General features: G+C 43.4%; 2 protein-coding genes and 1 long non-coding RNA gene across 6 annotated transcripts in view; 2 read left to right on the forward strand and 1 right to left on the reverse strand.

Moving 5' to 3' along the window:
• Positions 1-705: 705 nt before the first annotated feature.
• On the forward strand, positions 706-6502 carry rnf6 (ring finger protein (C3H2C3 type) 6). Its single transcript, XM_062441215.1, has 4 exons — positions 706-748; positions 1778-1933; positions 2111-2275; positions 2797-6502. Exons 2-4 carry the CDS (start codon positions 1792-1794, stop codon positions 4638-4640), a joined length of 2151 nt encoding a protein of 716 aa, XP_062297199.1. The 5' UTR covers positions 706-748; positions 1778-1791; the 3' UTR covers positions 4641-6502.
• A 136-nt stretch (positions 6503-6638) lies between these two features.
• atp8a2 (ATPase phospholipid transporting 8A2) overlaps positions 6639-17711 on the forward strand; it is a 50277-nt gene continuing 39204 nt past the window's right edge. Inside the window, exons 1-3 of one of the 4 annotated variants that reach the window (XM_062441217.1) lie at positions 6639-7945; positions 10479-10574; positions 14892-15036. In XM_062441217.1, coding sequence (XP_062297201.1) covers positions 7903-7945; positions 10479-10574; positions 14892-15036 — 284 coding nt within the window. In that variant the 5' untranslated portion in view covers positions 6639-7902. Of the gene's footprint in view, positions 7946-10478; positions 10575-13949; positions 14117-14891; positions 15037-17711 lie in introns of those variants that run through there. The other 3 variants (XM_062441218.1, XM_062441219.1, XM_062441220.1) reach the window with 3 other exon arrangements.
• Positions 10603-13772, reverse strand: LOC134001993 (uncharacterized). The gene is made up of 3 exons (XR_009927571.1): positions 13673-13772; positions 12239-12385; positions 10603-11491 (listed from the first exon to the last, which is right to left on the reverse strand). It is a non-coding gene; the product is annotated as an uncharacterized LOC134001993 (long non-coding RNA).

A 17711-nucleotide genomic window follows, 5' to 3' on the forward strand; every position in this document is an offset into this window, starting at 1 on the left:
ATTTGAGACAAAATATGATCCATTTAACATGACATATCATTGTTACATTGTGGTTGATAACCAATTGCACTATTATTAAAACAAGAATAACTGGATGAGCAGAAAAAAACCCCTTGGTGTTTGGTTTCAGTCACGAGCCTGTCAGTATTAGGCAAAGAACAAGTCAAATAATTTGAAGTAGCAATACCAGGATGTAAAAAACTTAATTAAATGTAATTGTCATACATGCACAGTGTTAAGTAAAGACCATGTAACATGTAAGTGTTAAAATAAAAAGAACAATTACTTGTTTAGAGAACTTTATATATGAATTATTATATACAAAATGTAACTTATCTGTTCTTGTATACTATTAACAAAATGCCCTGTTCTTATCCAACACTCGATGTACTGCCGACAATGACAATAAAGGCATTATATTCTTTTTACATAAAAATACATGTATTTTTCAGGACCTCCATACTGCAGCAGTATCACAGTTTAAATCTACAGTAACTATTCTACTTTTGTCTTTGTAGCAGATGGAGCAGATTCAAAGTATAGCTTCACCACATTAATTAAATTACACTTGTGGGTTGGACATACACTAACCCCAACATGTGTTGTCTCAGATGTTTTGTTATCTAGGAACTAATGTATCCCGTGCTACTGTGTGGGGACGGACGGTGTAGTGTGTAGCACTACTGGTCCCATCTTGCGAGAGAAAGGAGAGCGGAGAGAACCGTCCATATTACAGCTGCTTTGTCAGGTACTAAATTCCTCTTAATGTCATTGTCACCTCCTTTAAAACTATGGTGTGGTTAAGTATTACCATGTGGGTATGTTAACTTACTGATAAAGTATTTATTTTATGTGTATCGGGGGAGTTATTCAGCCTCACAGCTTGCTGCTAACATTGCTGTCGACGGACTGCTAACGTGCTAGCAGTCTGTTAGCAACTAAAGCGTTGCGCATTCAAAATGACACTTCGCATTCTTGTGGGATCCACAAAATTGAATGTTGCTTTGTGACGGCAGCACTGTTAATCATCCCTGCATGTTATCATTTCGATTATGTGATTATTTTATACTGCCGACATGATTCTTTGTCTTTCCTTCATTCCCCTGCGTTTACATGGAGGATACCTCCGTTTCGTTTATAGCGTCCCGCCTCTGCATCGCACTGATTGGACGCTTGGCGTGTCAGTCATGAGCAGCAGGCCTCTGATTGGCCGTTAACCAGGATGACAACGCCAGTTTTGTTGCTTTATTCCCCTGCCTTCAATATGGCCTTCCGTAGCCACGGTTGTAACTTGGCTAATATTAGCTCACATGAAGAATATGTTGATATTCGGATTTCATTTGGTTATTCTGTAGAGTCAATGAATTGAAACAGTCGATACTTGTTAGTTTGGGTGAATCTGCGGCACAAGTCGTGCTAAACGTTTGCAGGATTACTATAGCTTTCCTTCTGCTGCTGGTGTCTTTCGATAGAAAATGGATGGCATTTAAACAGTTGTCTTTGGCTAGAGATCAGTCACTAAACGACCAATTCTTATTTGCATTGCATATTTACTCTGGCACATAAAACAACCGTGGTAGTGATATATTTATATTGCCAATTAAGACATTAATTCTTTATCTGCCTCAAAGAGACCCCAGTAATCATAAGCTTATTTTATTCCACTGGAGCTGCTGAGGCTATGTGTGATTTCATGTGAAGCGCCATGTAAAGATTTAGTGGGTACTAAAGCCTTTACTCCACCCCTGATTGACACCCTCACTCATCTGTCTGTCAGCACTTTTCACGGTGATGGACCCTCCTGGTGGGGGAGACGAACGGCGGAGGCAGGCAGAGCGTCTTCGAAGGGAGGAGGCATACTATCACTTCATTAATGAACTGAGTGAAGAGGAATACCGCCTAATGAGAGACAGCAACCTGCTGGGCACGCCTGGTGAGGAGTGACATACGTTGTATACTTACATTCTTTGTATACGGTGCACATTATGCTACAGTCACAGTGTATGTTATCCCTGATCTGCTACCAGTCTAGGAGCAGGGGTGGCACTTCATGACTGCGGACGTGGCTGCAGACGTCATGTAACAGAATGCATGGCCATTTGTTTCACAGGTGAGGTGACGGCTGAGGAGCTTCGGCAGCGTCTTGATGGAGCGAAGGAGCGTGTGTCATCTCAGCCTCGTACTGAGCAACGCTTGCAGACTGCTGATTCAGTTGAGCAGCAGGGCAGCAGTGGCGAAGGAGAAGAGAGAGGGGCTGGAGGGAGACGAGGAGCAGGTAGGGATATTTACATATGGCCTTTGCAAATCAGGCTTATACTACTTATGACATATTATGGTTTGGATATTAGTTGCTGTTCATTAACTAACAACCCCAATAATAATATCATTATCTCACAGTCTACCTCTGACACACCTAAAATAAACACAATATCTTATCAATGGACTTAACCAAATCCACAACACAAATGGCTTATTCATAGATTCCTTCTAAACAGCCCTTTATAGAACCAATTTAATGTTAAAAGGAGAGAACTGCAAAATAATTTGTTTAAGATATTGTGTAGGACAAGTAACCATGAATGTCTTATTTGACTGTTGCACTTTGGCACAATTTAAACAAGGTTGTAAGATGACTTGATTGTGTGCTGGCTTTGAGTAAGATATGTCAAAGATATGATATTGTTTTAAGTAGACGACAGGCAATAACAATGTTTTTTTAGGGTTGTCCTGTACAAGAGAATAGATTTTATGTACAATATGTTAGTTTACAGTCTTACCCATATGTGTTCTTTACAGGGGGCACAGAGCCTGGAGCAGAAACCTCTAATGGTGACTCATTACTGGAGTGGCTGAACACTTTCAGACGCACAGGTAATGCTACTCGCAGTGGGCAGAGTGGAAACCAGACATGGCGTGCTGTTAGCCGGACCAACCCCAACAGTGGGGAATTCCGATTTAGCCTGGAGATCAACATAAACCACGATCAGCCAGAGCCAGGAGAGCACAATGACTCCTCGGACACCGCAGAGCTGCCAGTAACTGCCCCAAACACGACTTCACCCTCTCTACGCACTGCTTCTTCCTTCTCCAACCCTCGACCGTCAACCACACCTAGGCCAGCTCCTTACCCCTCTCCTCGCCCAGCCCTCATTAGAAGGATTCAAACACGTCGCACACGCAGCAGCACTACCACTCTTTCTATGAGCCCCCCTGCACTTCCTGCTCCAGTGCCTCCTCCTGCTCAGAGGAGAGGTGCTACTTTGCACTCTTTAGTACCGCCTTCCACTGTTACCCCTCCTCTTGATCAGACTACACCTTCACAACATCAACCTTTGAATGCAGAAGTGGAGCAGGGGCGTGATGATATGACTGTATCTTTAGACTGCCCTCGTGTTTCACCCCAGTCTGGGTCTCAAGCCCCAGCGGCAGGACACGAATCACGTGGCAGTAGGACTCGATCACGTGGACGTTCACGCAGGGTTGCAGCAGGAGGTGGGGTTTCATCCCGCTTGTCAAGGCGAAGTCGCTCCCCCTTACACAGAACCCCTGTTCCCAGTACCACTCCACCATCCAGCAGTGGTGTGAGTGGCTCTAGCATCCACACTGTTGAGCCAGGCAGTGGCACAAGCTCTGTTTCCATGGAGACAGGGGAGGCTGTGGCAGAACCTGCAGCTCTAACAGAGCCGGCTGTAGAGACAGTAGAACGTGAGAATGAGTCTCACATAACAGGAGCAGGAAGTTCAGCAGTGCGCCGGCACCCTACCATCATGTTGGACCTGCAGGTGAGAAGGATTCGACCCGGGGAAAACCGGGACCGGGACAGCATTGCCAGCAGAACACGTTCGCGTGCCCGGGTTGCAGAGAATACCGTTACATTTGAAAGTGACAGTGGTGGATTTAGACGCACCATCTCCCGCTCTGAGCGAGCTGGGATCCGCACCTATGTGAGCACGATCCGGATTCCACTGCGACGCATCAGTGAGACAGGCCTCGGGGAGCCCAACTCCACTGCACTGCGTTCCATCTTGCGTCAGATTATGACCGGTTTTGGGGAGCTGAGCTCTCTAATGGAGACAGAGGCTGATTCTGAAACTGTTGCACCTAGCCACATAGATGTTGGTAGTACAAATAGTAGCACCAGCCCAGCCAGCCGTCTACACACAAATGAGAGTGCAGCCGGCCAGGTTGGTGCAGGTGGGGCAGATCAGGAGAGGGTGGGACTGGTGGGGAGTGAAGAGGACCAGGGAGGCCAGGCTAGGCTCGGAGGTGCAGTAGTGAGCACCACAGAGGGACGAGCCACCAGCAGAGACACTAACAACCTGGTAGAAAACGGTACTCTACCCATCCTGCGGTTGGCGCACTTCTTCTTACTGAATGATGAGGAGGATGACGAACACCCTCGCGGTCTGACCAAAGAACAGATTGACAATCTGGCCACGCGTACCTATGGTCAGGCCAGCCTGGAGGGGGAGATGGGCCGTGCATGCAGTGTCTGCATCAACGAGTATGCCCAGGGCAACAAGCTGCGTCGCCTGCCTTGCTCCCACGAATTCCACATCCACTGCATCGACCGCTGGCTCTCTGAAAACAACACCTGCCCCATCTGCAGGCAGCCCATTCTGGCAGTGCATCATGACTGACCTATTTGCTCACAAACACTACTATCATGTTCCTGGCTGGCTGAACTGAGCAGACCCAAGTAGGCTTTGCATGTACATAGCGCTTTCATGGTTTAATTTGTTTGAGAATATTCATTGTGTTGAAGGTTAAGAAGGTTGAACCAAAAGTGCAGAAAAAAAGAAAGTATAAATGCAGAGAATTAACAAAACTTTATTTTTTTAGACTTTGTTTTCAGCAACTTGTTAATGTTTTATTTTTTCTCTTCCTGTGACCTGTTTTGCTGGTCTCTGTCACAAAGCCTCAGAGACTCTCATCATTGGATGGCATTAATGCTTAAGGAGCTCCTGTAGCCGCTGCTGACTAGTCTCACTTTAACTCTTTAGTGTCGGATATGTGACGTCTCTTTGTCACAACTGGACTACACAAATCACTTCTAGACTCGATTTAGTCAGTGTAAGCTGTAAATACCTCACCACTGCTTGTATCTAAAGGATTTGAAGCAAGATGTTCCTCTGATGCCATCTGTTCAGAATGGAAGCAGGAAACCTCCGTTTTTGTTTTAAAAACGTTCTCCATTTTAAAGCTTTGGCATCCATTTTAAAGTGTCCCTTTACTATTGGATATTCTGTTTGTTTGTTTGTTAAGCCCTCTTCATACATCTGCCCCATATAATTGCAATACAGAATTCATCCATCAAAGTCGCCCACTAAAATCAGTCACTTCAAAATCTTCAACATTACCCATATGAGCAGCACAATTGAAATGAAATACAGAAGGCAGGTGATAATCAGGAAGGCAGAGTTGTAATTTAATGAGTTGTGCAATACAGAAAGAAAATACAGTATGTTTTTTTGCTGTTCATTGTTGTTTACATTGTAATGCCCGATTATCATCTCCACTTAAAAACAAAGGTTTGTTAACCCTGAAATCCATGTTTCCTCTTGTTTCTTGTTATTGTTTTTTATCCGTATCTGACAGACGCCTTCGGACCTGTCTCGTGAAGCAGCAGGAAGATTTTAGCTTGATAAATCTGTCTATCAAAAATCTTTTTTAATATAAAATATGGACGTAAGAGATCAAAATTAACTCTTTTATTTATTGCAGCTGTCCAGCTAACTCTGAAAACCTGCGTCATGAAACGGGTGTTGGGAAATTGTTGATGTTTTGAGCACCTTCTCCAAAATGACATTTTTTGCTTATGGAAATCTGTTAATAACAAAGCTCTTCATAATTGGGTTATGTCAAAATGCAACGATTGCAGTCCGTTTCTGTTCCTGTGCTACACCTGAATAAGCCAGTGTTAGTAATAAGGTGTTCTTGTATGTCCATCTGATCTGTTTTTACATGATCTGCACAGATATTGGCACTTCTTTTGCAGCACAGGTGGATTATCTAGCTGAATCACCTAGTCAGTGTGTTGTTATCAGGGTCCCTGTGTGCATCAACAATAACCGTACACAGGAGCTATTACATCTCTGCAGTCAACATGTCACTGACAGAACTGCAGGAATGATCCAGTATGTAAGAATGTGTGAGAGTGGGGTATGTGTGTATGGTTTAACCGTGTGTGCATGTGAGAGTGTGGGTGCTGAAGGAAAAGACCAGTGTCCGAATGAACCTGGTTCTCAGAAAGCTTCTGATCAGTGAAGGTCCACCACAGACTTGGAGAGGGGGTTGTGGCCACTCATTTCAGAAGTGAATATTTATTCTGTTCCTATTTAATAAAATGGAAATCAACTTTTGAAACATGAATATGTATTATGTTACAATGTGATGAGAGTAAATAAACAAGTTATGATAAATATGTTACTATGTAATAAAAAGAAGACATGGGTTTTCTTCTCTGCTCCTTAACAATGGAATAAAATGCAGCTTTGTTATGCCTGGGAATGTGGTGTATATGGACGTGTGTGTCACTCTTGGCTGTGGGTCACAACAGAGTACAGTTTGTCTTTGAATAATCAACACCAATGAAGAAACACTACACCCAACTGCTTCACAGCTGACTACTTTATTACTCTGATACTGTTACACACATAACTGTTGCCAGTAAAACAGTTTAGTTCTTACTGGTAGGAACTAAAAATAGTGCTCTTAGATGAGGGCACGGTAATAAGCAACTTAAATGTTACACATATAAATTAAATAATTAAAATGCTGTAAATGATCAAACAATTGTAGAAAATGATAGACTTAATTTTGAATATGTATAATAAATATAACTCAGAATTATTCCTACTGAGATATAACCTATTATCACAGTATACTGCACAGCTCAACAAGCAACAAAAATGATAGTCAACAGTGGTGGTAGAAGTATTCAGTAAAAAAACAAGTATTAGCAGCAAAAGTGTTACTGTATATGACATTAGATTATTAATACTGATGCATCAGTGGGCTTCTGAAATGTAGTTGAGCAAAAGTATAAAGTAGCATGAAGTGGAAATACTCAAAGTACAAGTGCCTCGAAATTGTACTTGATGGTAAATAAGTCAAACGTTTCTATGGTGACGTGTTGTCAGGGGGTTGATGTCAACATTTAAGCGGGTCAACGACCAACAATACTATACTATACTATATTTTCATCCATATTTTGCCACAAAAACGTGTTTGTAATATAACGATATAATATTTTGCCGTAAGACTATCTCGTCGATGTGTGTGGTGAGTGGTAAACAACTGCATGTAAGAAATGAGGTCTACCTACAAGTTTCTTCTATTGTGGTAGGTTGAATTCACAAGAAATTTAACTGCTAAATTCAATACACACAATATCGCTTTCATTACTACTGCTCATGCCGCTGTTAAGTTACACTACATTTAACCAGTTTTTTATATAGGAAAGTATAATTATCTGTGGCCGGTATTTAACAATGACCGGTTAGATAATCTTACTTTAAATTATTATTTTTTTTTTTTTAAACGTTGTTTTCCGTTGTATATCTGAAACACTGTCAAACTGAAAAAAAAAATCGAATCAGTTTTAGTTGCATATCTGTATAATATATCTTATTGCGTTTGATATCCAATTATAAATTACCCTCCTGCTCTATTTTGAAAGCAGTGACCGGAAGTTACACTGCGCTCTCTCTCGCTCTCTCTCTCTCCAAACATTACCATCGCAGTGCCGCCGTCAAATCATGCTCCGTGATCAGCAGCAGCAGCAGTGGCGGCCGCAGCCTGGGCCCGCAGCAGTGTCCTCCTGCTCCGTCGGTGAGCCGTGAGCATGCCACCGCTCCGACCTCCTCGTCCTAGTCTGTCCGACTCCTGTTTACCAGCGACATGTATTTCAACCGGAGAGGCAAGAAGATACACAGCGAGGGTGGTAAGCAAAAAACAACAACAAACCCCCAAAAACCCCAATATACACCCTATGTAATCTTTCCCTCGATCTAGGTTCCGCCTGCCGCTTAATTCGCGACCTGTCAGTGTGTATCAGTGTCTGTACAGGCCTGTAATGATCGAGCATATAGCGGCCTGTACATAGCCTAATCGTGCCGAAATGTGCTTGGCATAATAACGGGGATCAGTATTGTCCGGCACTGCAGCATGCATGTGGGGTGATCTGCTGATCTGCTGTACCGGTATTTATCCTTCCTCCCCCTCGCTCTTTTTTTTTGGCACCGGTTGGAGACTGCAGGTGCCTGCTTCAGGTAGCACCGTCTGCCCTCTATATAGGTTGGTGTTTTCCTATAGCAAAGCCTATGATAAGTGTAGTGATCCGTGCTGTGGTTTAACATCACGAAAAGATAGCAGTGTATATTTACTCTTGATAGGACGAATGTGAGTCAGCTGTGTGATCTCATCACTATCCTGAATGTACTGTATTCCCCATGGCATCATTATGGTATTATATAATTTTGTTGCAACAGACATTGTGGTGTACTGACTTCCTGAATCGTATCATATGGGATTCTTTTCGAATGTGTCGATTCGCAAAAAACATGTCGATTTCTTGATACGCTTATAAGCTTAGCTCATATTTAAATATTTAAGTTATTTTGCTTTTCATATGTCCTAACTCAGCCCCTATAGATCAGTCCAAGAACAGCCTATTACCTCGACTTAAAAACCACGTGACCGTCTAAAGAGCGCTCTTTAGTCCGGGCTATGCACATGTGTGCATTCACATCACAATATTTTAGGCACTCATGTGTTGGAAAGGGCTGGTTTAGACAGCTGCACACATGAACTGTGTCTTCTGGACCATGTGTAGACCAAGGCTGCTTATATTAAATAAATCCACCATGACAAACATTCTTTCTGGCAGAAAATGGCTCATCCTCTCTATACAGTAGGAGCGAAGGGAGGATGAGAGGATGGGGATGTTTAGAGGCAACGTGGGATGGGATGATATAAAACATAGCAAAACTGGGTTTGGATCGGATTGTCCTGGAAGAGAGGAGCATGTGTTTGGCTCAACCAGTTGCTTTTAATAGTGACTGTCACATATTGTCCAGCTGCTGTTGTCTGTGTGTGTGTGTATGTGTGTGTATGTGTGCGCGCCTCATGCCTGCAGCTTCCAGAAATAGAAAGCAGGGCAAATTGTGAGCAGAGATGAGCGCCAACTGGGCCACACTGTCTTCAGGCCAGAGGTTCCCACATATATTTATTGTAAAAGAAGAAACACTACAATTGGATTATTTGACACTGGGGCAACACATTTTTGTGTCAGAAGAAAGGTTAGAGTCAGTAAGGGTTCAGGTCAGGACCAGTTTCTTACTTTTTTGACAGTATAGTCATATTTGTATTTTGTGTTTAAACAGAGATGATGACCTCAAAAATGAAACCTACCTCTATTGTCATTTGTTTGTTTTATTTGGCTGGTATGTGACTTTTACCTGGTCATATGGAAGAGCTTTAATTATGAGATTCACTAATTAATTCTTGTTATCTGACCAGGTAATGTGGAAGATTTCTTTAACATTACTAGAGATTTGTTTTCCCACCGCCACATTTAAAGCATGTGATGGAAATGGAGGGGTACTTCATTACGCATGTCAGTCATTGTGTACATGTGTGTCCTCCTGGATTCTCCATGGTGTCTGTTCACTAATCTCTTGGAGCCTGACCTCTTGATTCTTTGCTCCAATTAGCGAGCTGCCTCATCCCTGGTGATGACGTCTGTAGCCTCCAATCTGTCACATTTACTCACACACAGAATCACAGTTTTTGTTTGTATTCATGAAGCGAGCGATACAAACTCTGACAGCGTTTCTAATACCAACTGTGATGCATTTAAGTACTCACAAGCACATAAAAACACCTCTGACATTGGTGAAGAAACCATCATACTGTAGGAAAAAAAAGTATTTTTGTGTTGTGATAAACTAAACAAACACTTGTAAAGATGTTTTGTGGTTTTTAAAGATTGTTTAGGGCAGTTCACATTTCACCGTATGGATTTGTGTTCAAATTTAAGGACATATGTTGTGTTGGCGGGTTATTTAATGTGAGTCATGCAGCTCAGCCAACTGTCAACAATACGTCTGGTTTGAGACGATAATGACTGGTTGTCATGGCTGCCAAGCTACTGAAGATGCCATTTGGGAGATAAGGGGAGGCCTAATAAATTTAGCAGTGAGGTATTTACATGAGTTGGACACAAGGGGGCGCTCCTGGAGAAGCTACAAAAGTTTTAGCCAGGTCCATTTCTGTGTAAACCCTTCAGACCCACATTTTCATACATGCAGGCATGAATCTCATCTCACTACAGAATGTCTCCCGTTTCAGGCACATACAAACACATTTACAGTGCAGTTACTGACACATAGATGTGTTGTGTGCGGTATGTGTATATTGACTTGTTGTCTTGTGTGTGTTGTTTTCTCCCGCCGCGTCCTCTCTGTCGCCTACAGAGCAGTTAGTGTTGACCACCATTAGGCAGGAGGCTTCTGAACTGCAGGACCCAGGCGCTACCATGCGCGCCCGCCTCACAGACAGGTTTGACAAAAGTGAGTTTGCTCGAAATGGACTGGATGACGCCCCATCTGTTTCCGGAGTCCCAAGGTGCATGTGGCCATGCGCAACAGCTAGGAGCAGCTGTCTGCCAACCTCCGGCCCTCAAGAGCTACAATGTCTAGTTACTGAGTGTCTCTGGATCTTGTCTGAAAAGGTTAAGATATAATATTACTGCTGCTGACCCTGAATACGCTGTAGCTCCTTGGGGCCTGGAGTGATGAATGCTAAACGGGAATTAACCCCTTCACTGCATGTGCTTGTAGGTAGAAATGTGACCACTCATGTCAGACCGTGGTGATGAAGACACATCGCTATGCACTGGGGTCTTTACGCCAATCGTCCACTATGTAAACACACGCATGCTGTAGAACACACAACACATGCATGTATGGACATGGCATGCCTGAAAAGAGCATGTACATGAACACTGCTGCAAACATGTGACTGTGGGCAGGGGAGTAGCTGCATGTGGGGGCCTTGCATGTGTTCCAGCGTAAAGAGTTGTATGTTCACCTTTGCGTGTAAGAGAGTGTGTGTATGATACACTGTCAATGTGCGTGTGCGTGTATATGTGCATATGTATACGTTAGCGAGATGTGTGTTCATGAGTATTGTGAAGACTCACCTGTAGGATTATCAGAGTATGGATTAGCTGTAGTTGCAGAGCAGACACAGAGGGGATTATCATGCTTGTTCACTTGGCCTGTAAGAGGCTTTCTTGCCTTACTTCCTACTCCGCTACAGTGGCAAATGGACCCACTAGAAACGCTAGTGAACAGGTGAACCAGGACTGGCAAATAGGACCTCCAGGTCACCTAGGAGAACCAGGACAGCCATGGGACGTAGGGGACACTCCAGCAGACGGCGTTCTGTTGGTAATGCTTTCCTAACCAGACTGTGGGGTTGTGGGCTGGACGGAGACAAATGGGACAAGATGATTTGTGTTTTAGAAATCTAACTTAAGTCTGTGAAATAAGCAAAGTTGTTGTGGTTTAGTGTGTAACTCATGAACACTTAGACAAGGCCTGTGGCTGCGGGAGGATTAAAACCTGAGACCTTGCTGTTACAGGCAATGATTCGAACAACTTTGACGCCATGTTGCCAAGACAGGAAGAAAAAACGTGCCAGTATAAAATATGTATCTGATTTGTACATTCAGCAGACCATGTGTAATTGCATCTAAATTGTTTTCATAGTTTTTCAGGTAACAAAATGTGGAAATGTCAAATATCTGCTGCGCCATGCGGAGGTGGGAGTGCTTTTACTGCTGGGGATAATTGTAGCTATTCTACAATAAGTGCTATTATGATTGATAGCTATTTCCCCTCTGTCTCATTATGTTTCTGAGTTGAGTGTTTGGTGCATCTCTATTAGGCAAGATTCAGAGTGTACGTTCGTGTCGTTAAAACACAATTCTGGCAGTTCTGCTAATTGACAGAGCCGCTGAGGGAGATGCCACAATAGTAGTTGACATTTGAGTCGTCCCTCGAGTGAAGTCTGGGGTGCAGCATCAAGGCAGCATGTCTGGTGAAATATGCTCTACCATACTGGAAAATGTAGTTGAATAATGCAGCCAGTCTCACTGCATTATTCAGTAGCCTAGTCTGCTTTTTAACAGTGAAAGTTTGGCACCAGGCCAGGATCAGTCTAGTCTTACCTGTTCCGACCGCAGGTTATCAGACCTTGGGTACCTGTCCGGCTAGCCTTTGGCGCTTCATGTTTAAGTGACCTGGTTGTGCTGTGCCAGGGTTGGCTGCTGACTCATCAGTGGAGCATCAGTAATGAGTGACAGTGGTTACTGCACCTATACTCCATCAGAGATGAGTAACCAATGTATTGATCTGCTCAGAAATGAATCAGAGCTGAAGTGGGCTGCTGAGAAAGCCATTATTGATCTGCTTGGAAAGGTTAAGATGAGATATGTGGGGGGAATGAGGGGTATAATAAATAGTTTTACGAAAATAAATGAACACATGGTTTAAAAAATAAATCAAGAAAACAGAGTTTCTTGATGACAGGAAAAAATACGACATAGTAGATGATGTGCTTTGCCCTTCTCTACCTTTGACCTTGTGTCATCCTTAATCATTTCCTTACACTCGCTATCTTGATTGACCCCAGGGCTGATGCATTGCGGAGTGCCGAGCTGGGATTGTTACATATAGCTCTGCTCTCGGAGATGAGAGATAGGAGATAGGCTGCTTATTATCACTGTGCTTGGATAGACTTTGACCCTTGCTCCCTGCTCTGTGCAGACACTTTATGGGTGCGGAACAGCACTATACTAAGGCTTGAGTTTTTACAATCCCCTTGAAGAGGCAGGTTTCTTTTGCTTAAGGAGAATGGGACTTAAATAATGTGTTTTAATAGGAAAAAAACTAAATATTTACTTCTAATTTATGCAAAATGTCTCCTCTTTGGCACTCATTTTGCTCAGGAGTGCAATAATTGTAGCTGTTGTAAACACACAGGCCTTAATGTCTCTTTCAATGGAAAAGATGGCAGCACATCCAGTATTACAGCTAACTGGCTGACATCTGGGTCATTTTACAATTCATTGCCTACTTAAGAACAAGGGGCAGTGGAGTTGAGTGGACTATAATGATACTGAACTAATTTTCGTTATTGATGAATGGAAAGAATGATCCTCTTATCTATTCTATTGTTGTAATGATACAGAATTAGAGTTTCGGGAGTGTAGAAACTCAATCTGCTGAACCCTGCCACTCATTCATGTCTAAATTATAAATGCAATTAGCCTGTTGTGGTTTTCTGCTTACAGACAAAGAGATAGGCACAATGCACAAATCAGAGAGACATGCACAAATCCTACTAAAAGAATTACAACTCTGCCATAATACATTTTAAAAATATTATAAAACTAATAAAGGAATATTTAGTGATGTGAGTGCACTGTAAATGAACAGCTGAGCACAACATAATAATATTATGATTATATTGTCATGATTTTGTGGGTGGCTGAGTAGATCCATGCATGCTAATTAATATTGTAATTTGCATTAGGAGAGATGCAGTATGGCAAACAGGCTCTCTACATATAAGCAAAGTAAAGAGAAAGGTGAGCAGAAACCTGTGAGAAGTGGTCACTGCTGTTGCACAGGCATTACAGCGGAAGGGAAGCGACATGAAGTGATCTCCTGATGGATGGCACCTGCCTCGGGGATGTCATTAGACCCATCTGTGCCTGGCTGCAAGACCTGAAGGCGATATCAGGCTTCTGGCCCTTTAAAAGCGGAGCCCCGGCTTTCCCCCTCCGCAGCACTGAAGGAGCTCCATATGGCGTCCTCTCGTTGTCTGGGCTGGGGACAGTGAGTAGCTCAGTATCAAATTGGAGGGAGGAGATCGTCCAAATCGCGCCGGAAAAAAGGCATCCAGAGGAGGCAGGTGGCCAGATGACACGGCGGCGGAGCTTAGGGGTCCAGTATCTTTTGCCAGGGCCGGGAGCTCCCTCTTCACTAGCGCCGAAGGAGGAGAGAGGAGGCACGGGAGTGCTGCTGCATCAGTCCGCGCCTAGGTCTGCCGTTGTTGTACCAGCTGAGTAAACTAGTGTCCAGACCCGTTTGCACGTCACTTTCCTCAATGAGCACGCAGCGTTATTAGGTGCAGTGGAGGGTGAAAAATGTCCGGCTCCTGGAGCTCATGCGGGGGTGAATGAGAGGAGATCACGACGCTTTAAAATGGTTGAGGATGACAAAGCCGGTCGGGCGGGGAGGCAGAGAGTCTGCAGGAGGAGAAGCGTGTTGCATCCTCTTCTGTCACTTTTTTGAAGGGTGGGAGATAATTTGTGCATGTTCCCTCATAACAAGCGCGACTCTTCTCTGTTGCATATGGACAAGTTGACGTGCTGATAAAACAGACAAACCCGGCGTGTTTGTTCGCCATTGTGCATCCCTCAGCACATCCATTATACGCGGGGGGGTCCCGTGGGCGTCGCGAAACGCGCGTGTGTGCATTGACGGTACCTGCATAATAATACTGAAAGACAAGGGGAGGAGGAGGGGAGGGGGTTATAACGGAAAACGTCATTGAATTGACCCCACCGGCTATAGCATACATCAGCATACAGTACACTCTAGTACTAATTGGTCGCCTTCGCTTTTGAACTGTAAACCTCGTCTCCAGTCTGTGTCTGTCTCTCTCTCCCTCTCTCTCTCGCTCTCTCTCTCCCTGTCTCCCGCTCTCTCTGTCTCTCTCTATTTCTCTTGCTCTCTTTCTCTTTCTCTCTCTATCTCTGTCTCTCACTCGCACTCACTCAGCCTCGCCTCTCTCCCATCAATCCAACGGTGCAGGACCTGCTTGTTCGTCCGCCGGTTACCGCAAGGCAGATGATGAGATGTCCGGGACCACTTCCCAGGCGGATCCCGTAGACGCCACGGCGCGGATTGTGCTGCTCAACCGGCCACAAAATACCAAGTTCTGCGACAACCATGTCAGGTACGTGCCACTTACTGTGATGCATGTTATTTGGCTTATGCACTGACTATTCCTGAGCCGAGCAGAGAGGTTATGTAGATGAAAGACAATTAAAAGCTGTAGTAAAATGTTGTTCTGAAGTTTTAAACAATGTTTAACAAATTAGAGCAAAGACAATGATACTACACCAGACTTATGAAACCCTATTTGATTTTTTGGGGGGTTTATAAAAAGCTGATATACCCATTCTGACAAATTAATTATTTGGCTGCAGCCTTTTCCAGGTAGGTCAGAGTTCAGGGTCCACTTGATGGGATACTAAAGGACATTTAAGCGCCACCCAGCAGAATGGATATTTGCTCACAGGGCCATGTTGTCAGGTTGAAGGAAAGTTTGTTTCAGCCTGTTTGTATGTTTTTCTACCCCGCATGTGTGGCGAGTAGACTCTGGACCAGTTTACTTTTCTTTCCCTCTCAAACATTTTCCGCCTTTTAGTTTTGCCTTAAATAACTAACCTAAAACAACCTCAAAGAAAAAGCTTTTTAGTTCTTTGGACACTACAATTTCACAGTTGTGCAGTTGAAACTATTGATAAGGCTTTTAATAACTCACTTATTAAGTATTTATTTGCAGCTCTGCTGAGGCTGACATTTGTCACTGCCTCAAGTCCACTCGGGAATCTCAGTTGAAAACTGCTTGGCCTAACAACTTAACATGCCTGCGTTACTTAATCAATAAACACTCATTAATGTTTAAGGCTGGCAATGAAACTAAAGTAACTACACTCCCATGTTTTAACATAAATTACTGAAAGCACCTTAGCTGCGTCTCTCCGGTTAGAGGTGTATTCTGTTATTCTGTTGTTTGAGAAATTGTGAGATATATTTGTAAAATGAGTGGATGGTGTTTTCATTGCGTGACAGCCTAGGACTTCACTGAGGATAAAAGCTGTCTGATCTAATTTCTCAGACCCTGGTCAAAAGCTGTAGGTGTGATTCTCTTAGTCATGACATTATGCGGTCTGAGCAGATGAGGCAGAAAGAAGTGGACTATAAATACAGGACCACAGTCTAATTAAACACTTTTTAGGGATTTCACATTTGCTGTTGTTTTATGGTGGCCCAGCAGCGAACATACAAATGACTTTTCTGCACGTGTGTAGTAACCTCCTATAGGCAGGGTCATAGGGCCAAACAGCATGTACTGCAGTGGAGAATCTCTTTTATCAATATCATCCCATATGTTAGCTGTATATTTTATGGGTTCAATGGTGATAAATACTATGTCAGTAAGGCAATAGTATTAAAGTTTGATTCCGTATCAGATCCAATGCCATTTGTCCCTTGTCTTTATACAATTACGAGTAATAAAAGGTATACTAACTGGTTGGCACCAAAGAGGCGCAGGGCTCATGTTCTGTGGGGAGAGGGCTTGTCATTAGTTAGTTGATGTTCAGTGGCCTCCGATTATTGTCAACAGATTCAATTTCACTTTTAAAAGAGCTGGTTTCAGGCCGACTAATAAGATTAAGGCGGAGGCTCCCTGGGTCATCTGACTGGATCATGCGTGCATGTCCTGCCCCTGCTGTATGCTGATTGGAGAGTCAGGAGCGTTCTTGCTCTAAAGGCGTGCCCTTTGATGTCTCAGTGTTCCTGAAACTCTTTACTTTATGTTTTAAAGGTTCAATAGCCTTATTGATTTCTCAGAGATTAAAGCCTTGTAGCTTTTATCTGTATACTCAGCTCACCTCCTCTCCATTCCCTGTGTCCTCCACCTCCACATTTCACCCTCTGCAGTTGCTTTTATACAACCTGAGCATTAGTGCTGCTCTCCTGCACACACGTGCAATCTACTCTCCTATTAGACGAAGAAAGAGGAACTTTCTTTACGAAGACCTTTTGTAATTTCACCTTTCAACCAATTACCTGCGATTTTTCTGTTTTGGTTTTTTTTACCGCTCAGATGAATGATTCCTCTTTGACTTCAGTTCAGTGTTTACTTTCAGCCCTTAATGTATGAAGAACACCTGCCTTGTTTCATAAAACACGACTAAGCCACACAGCAGCAGGAGGGCATCATCCCTGCTGCTAACAGCTGTTAACACCACCAGAAAGTCGGACATCTATAGTATGAAAAATAACACAGCCAGATGTTTTTCTTTTTTGTTCCCCTGGACTGGTGGAAACGTGTGTGGAATCTGGTGTAACTTGTCTTTGACATTAAGGCAGTTTTACTTGTTGATGTAGTGTCACGAAATCCAACATATCTAGAGCATCAGAGTCAGGATACTGTGTATGTGTTCAGAGTCTGTGTATGTGACAGACCATCAGCTGTTGCCTCTCTGTTTGGGGTGTAATGTCGTGCTCTTTTTACTTTTTAGTCTGTGTGTGTGAGAGGTAGACAGAAAATGGTTCTGGCTTAGGAGATCGTAGGAGATCCAGAACTATGATGGAGGGGTGTGGTTTGACATTCAGTATGCACTCATGCACACATACATACACACACACACACAAATGCACTTTCCATTAAACAAAAGCCATTGCGGAACCTCTTACTGTTTGTCGGAAGGCCTTGACTTGAAGGTTGACATTATTTTTAGATTCAACTGTAAAAGCTCTTACGGTAGCTCCTGACTATAACAAGGCTAATCAATACAGTAGTCTGATCAATGCAGTTGACAGACAGGTTAAGGTTGC

The sequence above is a fragment of the Scomber scombrus genome, chromosome 20 (assembly GCF_963691925.1).
Source record: "Scomber scombrus chromosome 20, fScoSco1.1, whole genome shotgun sequence".
Lineage (NCBI taxonomy): Eukaryota > Metazoa > Chordata > Actinopteri > Scombriformes > Scombridae > Scomber > Scomber scombrus.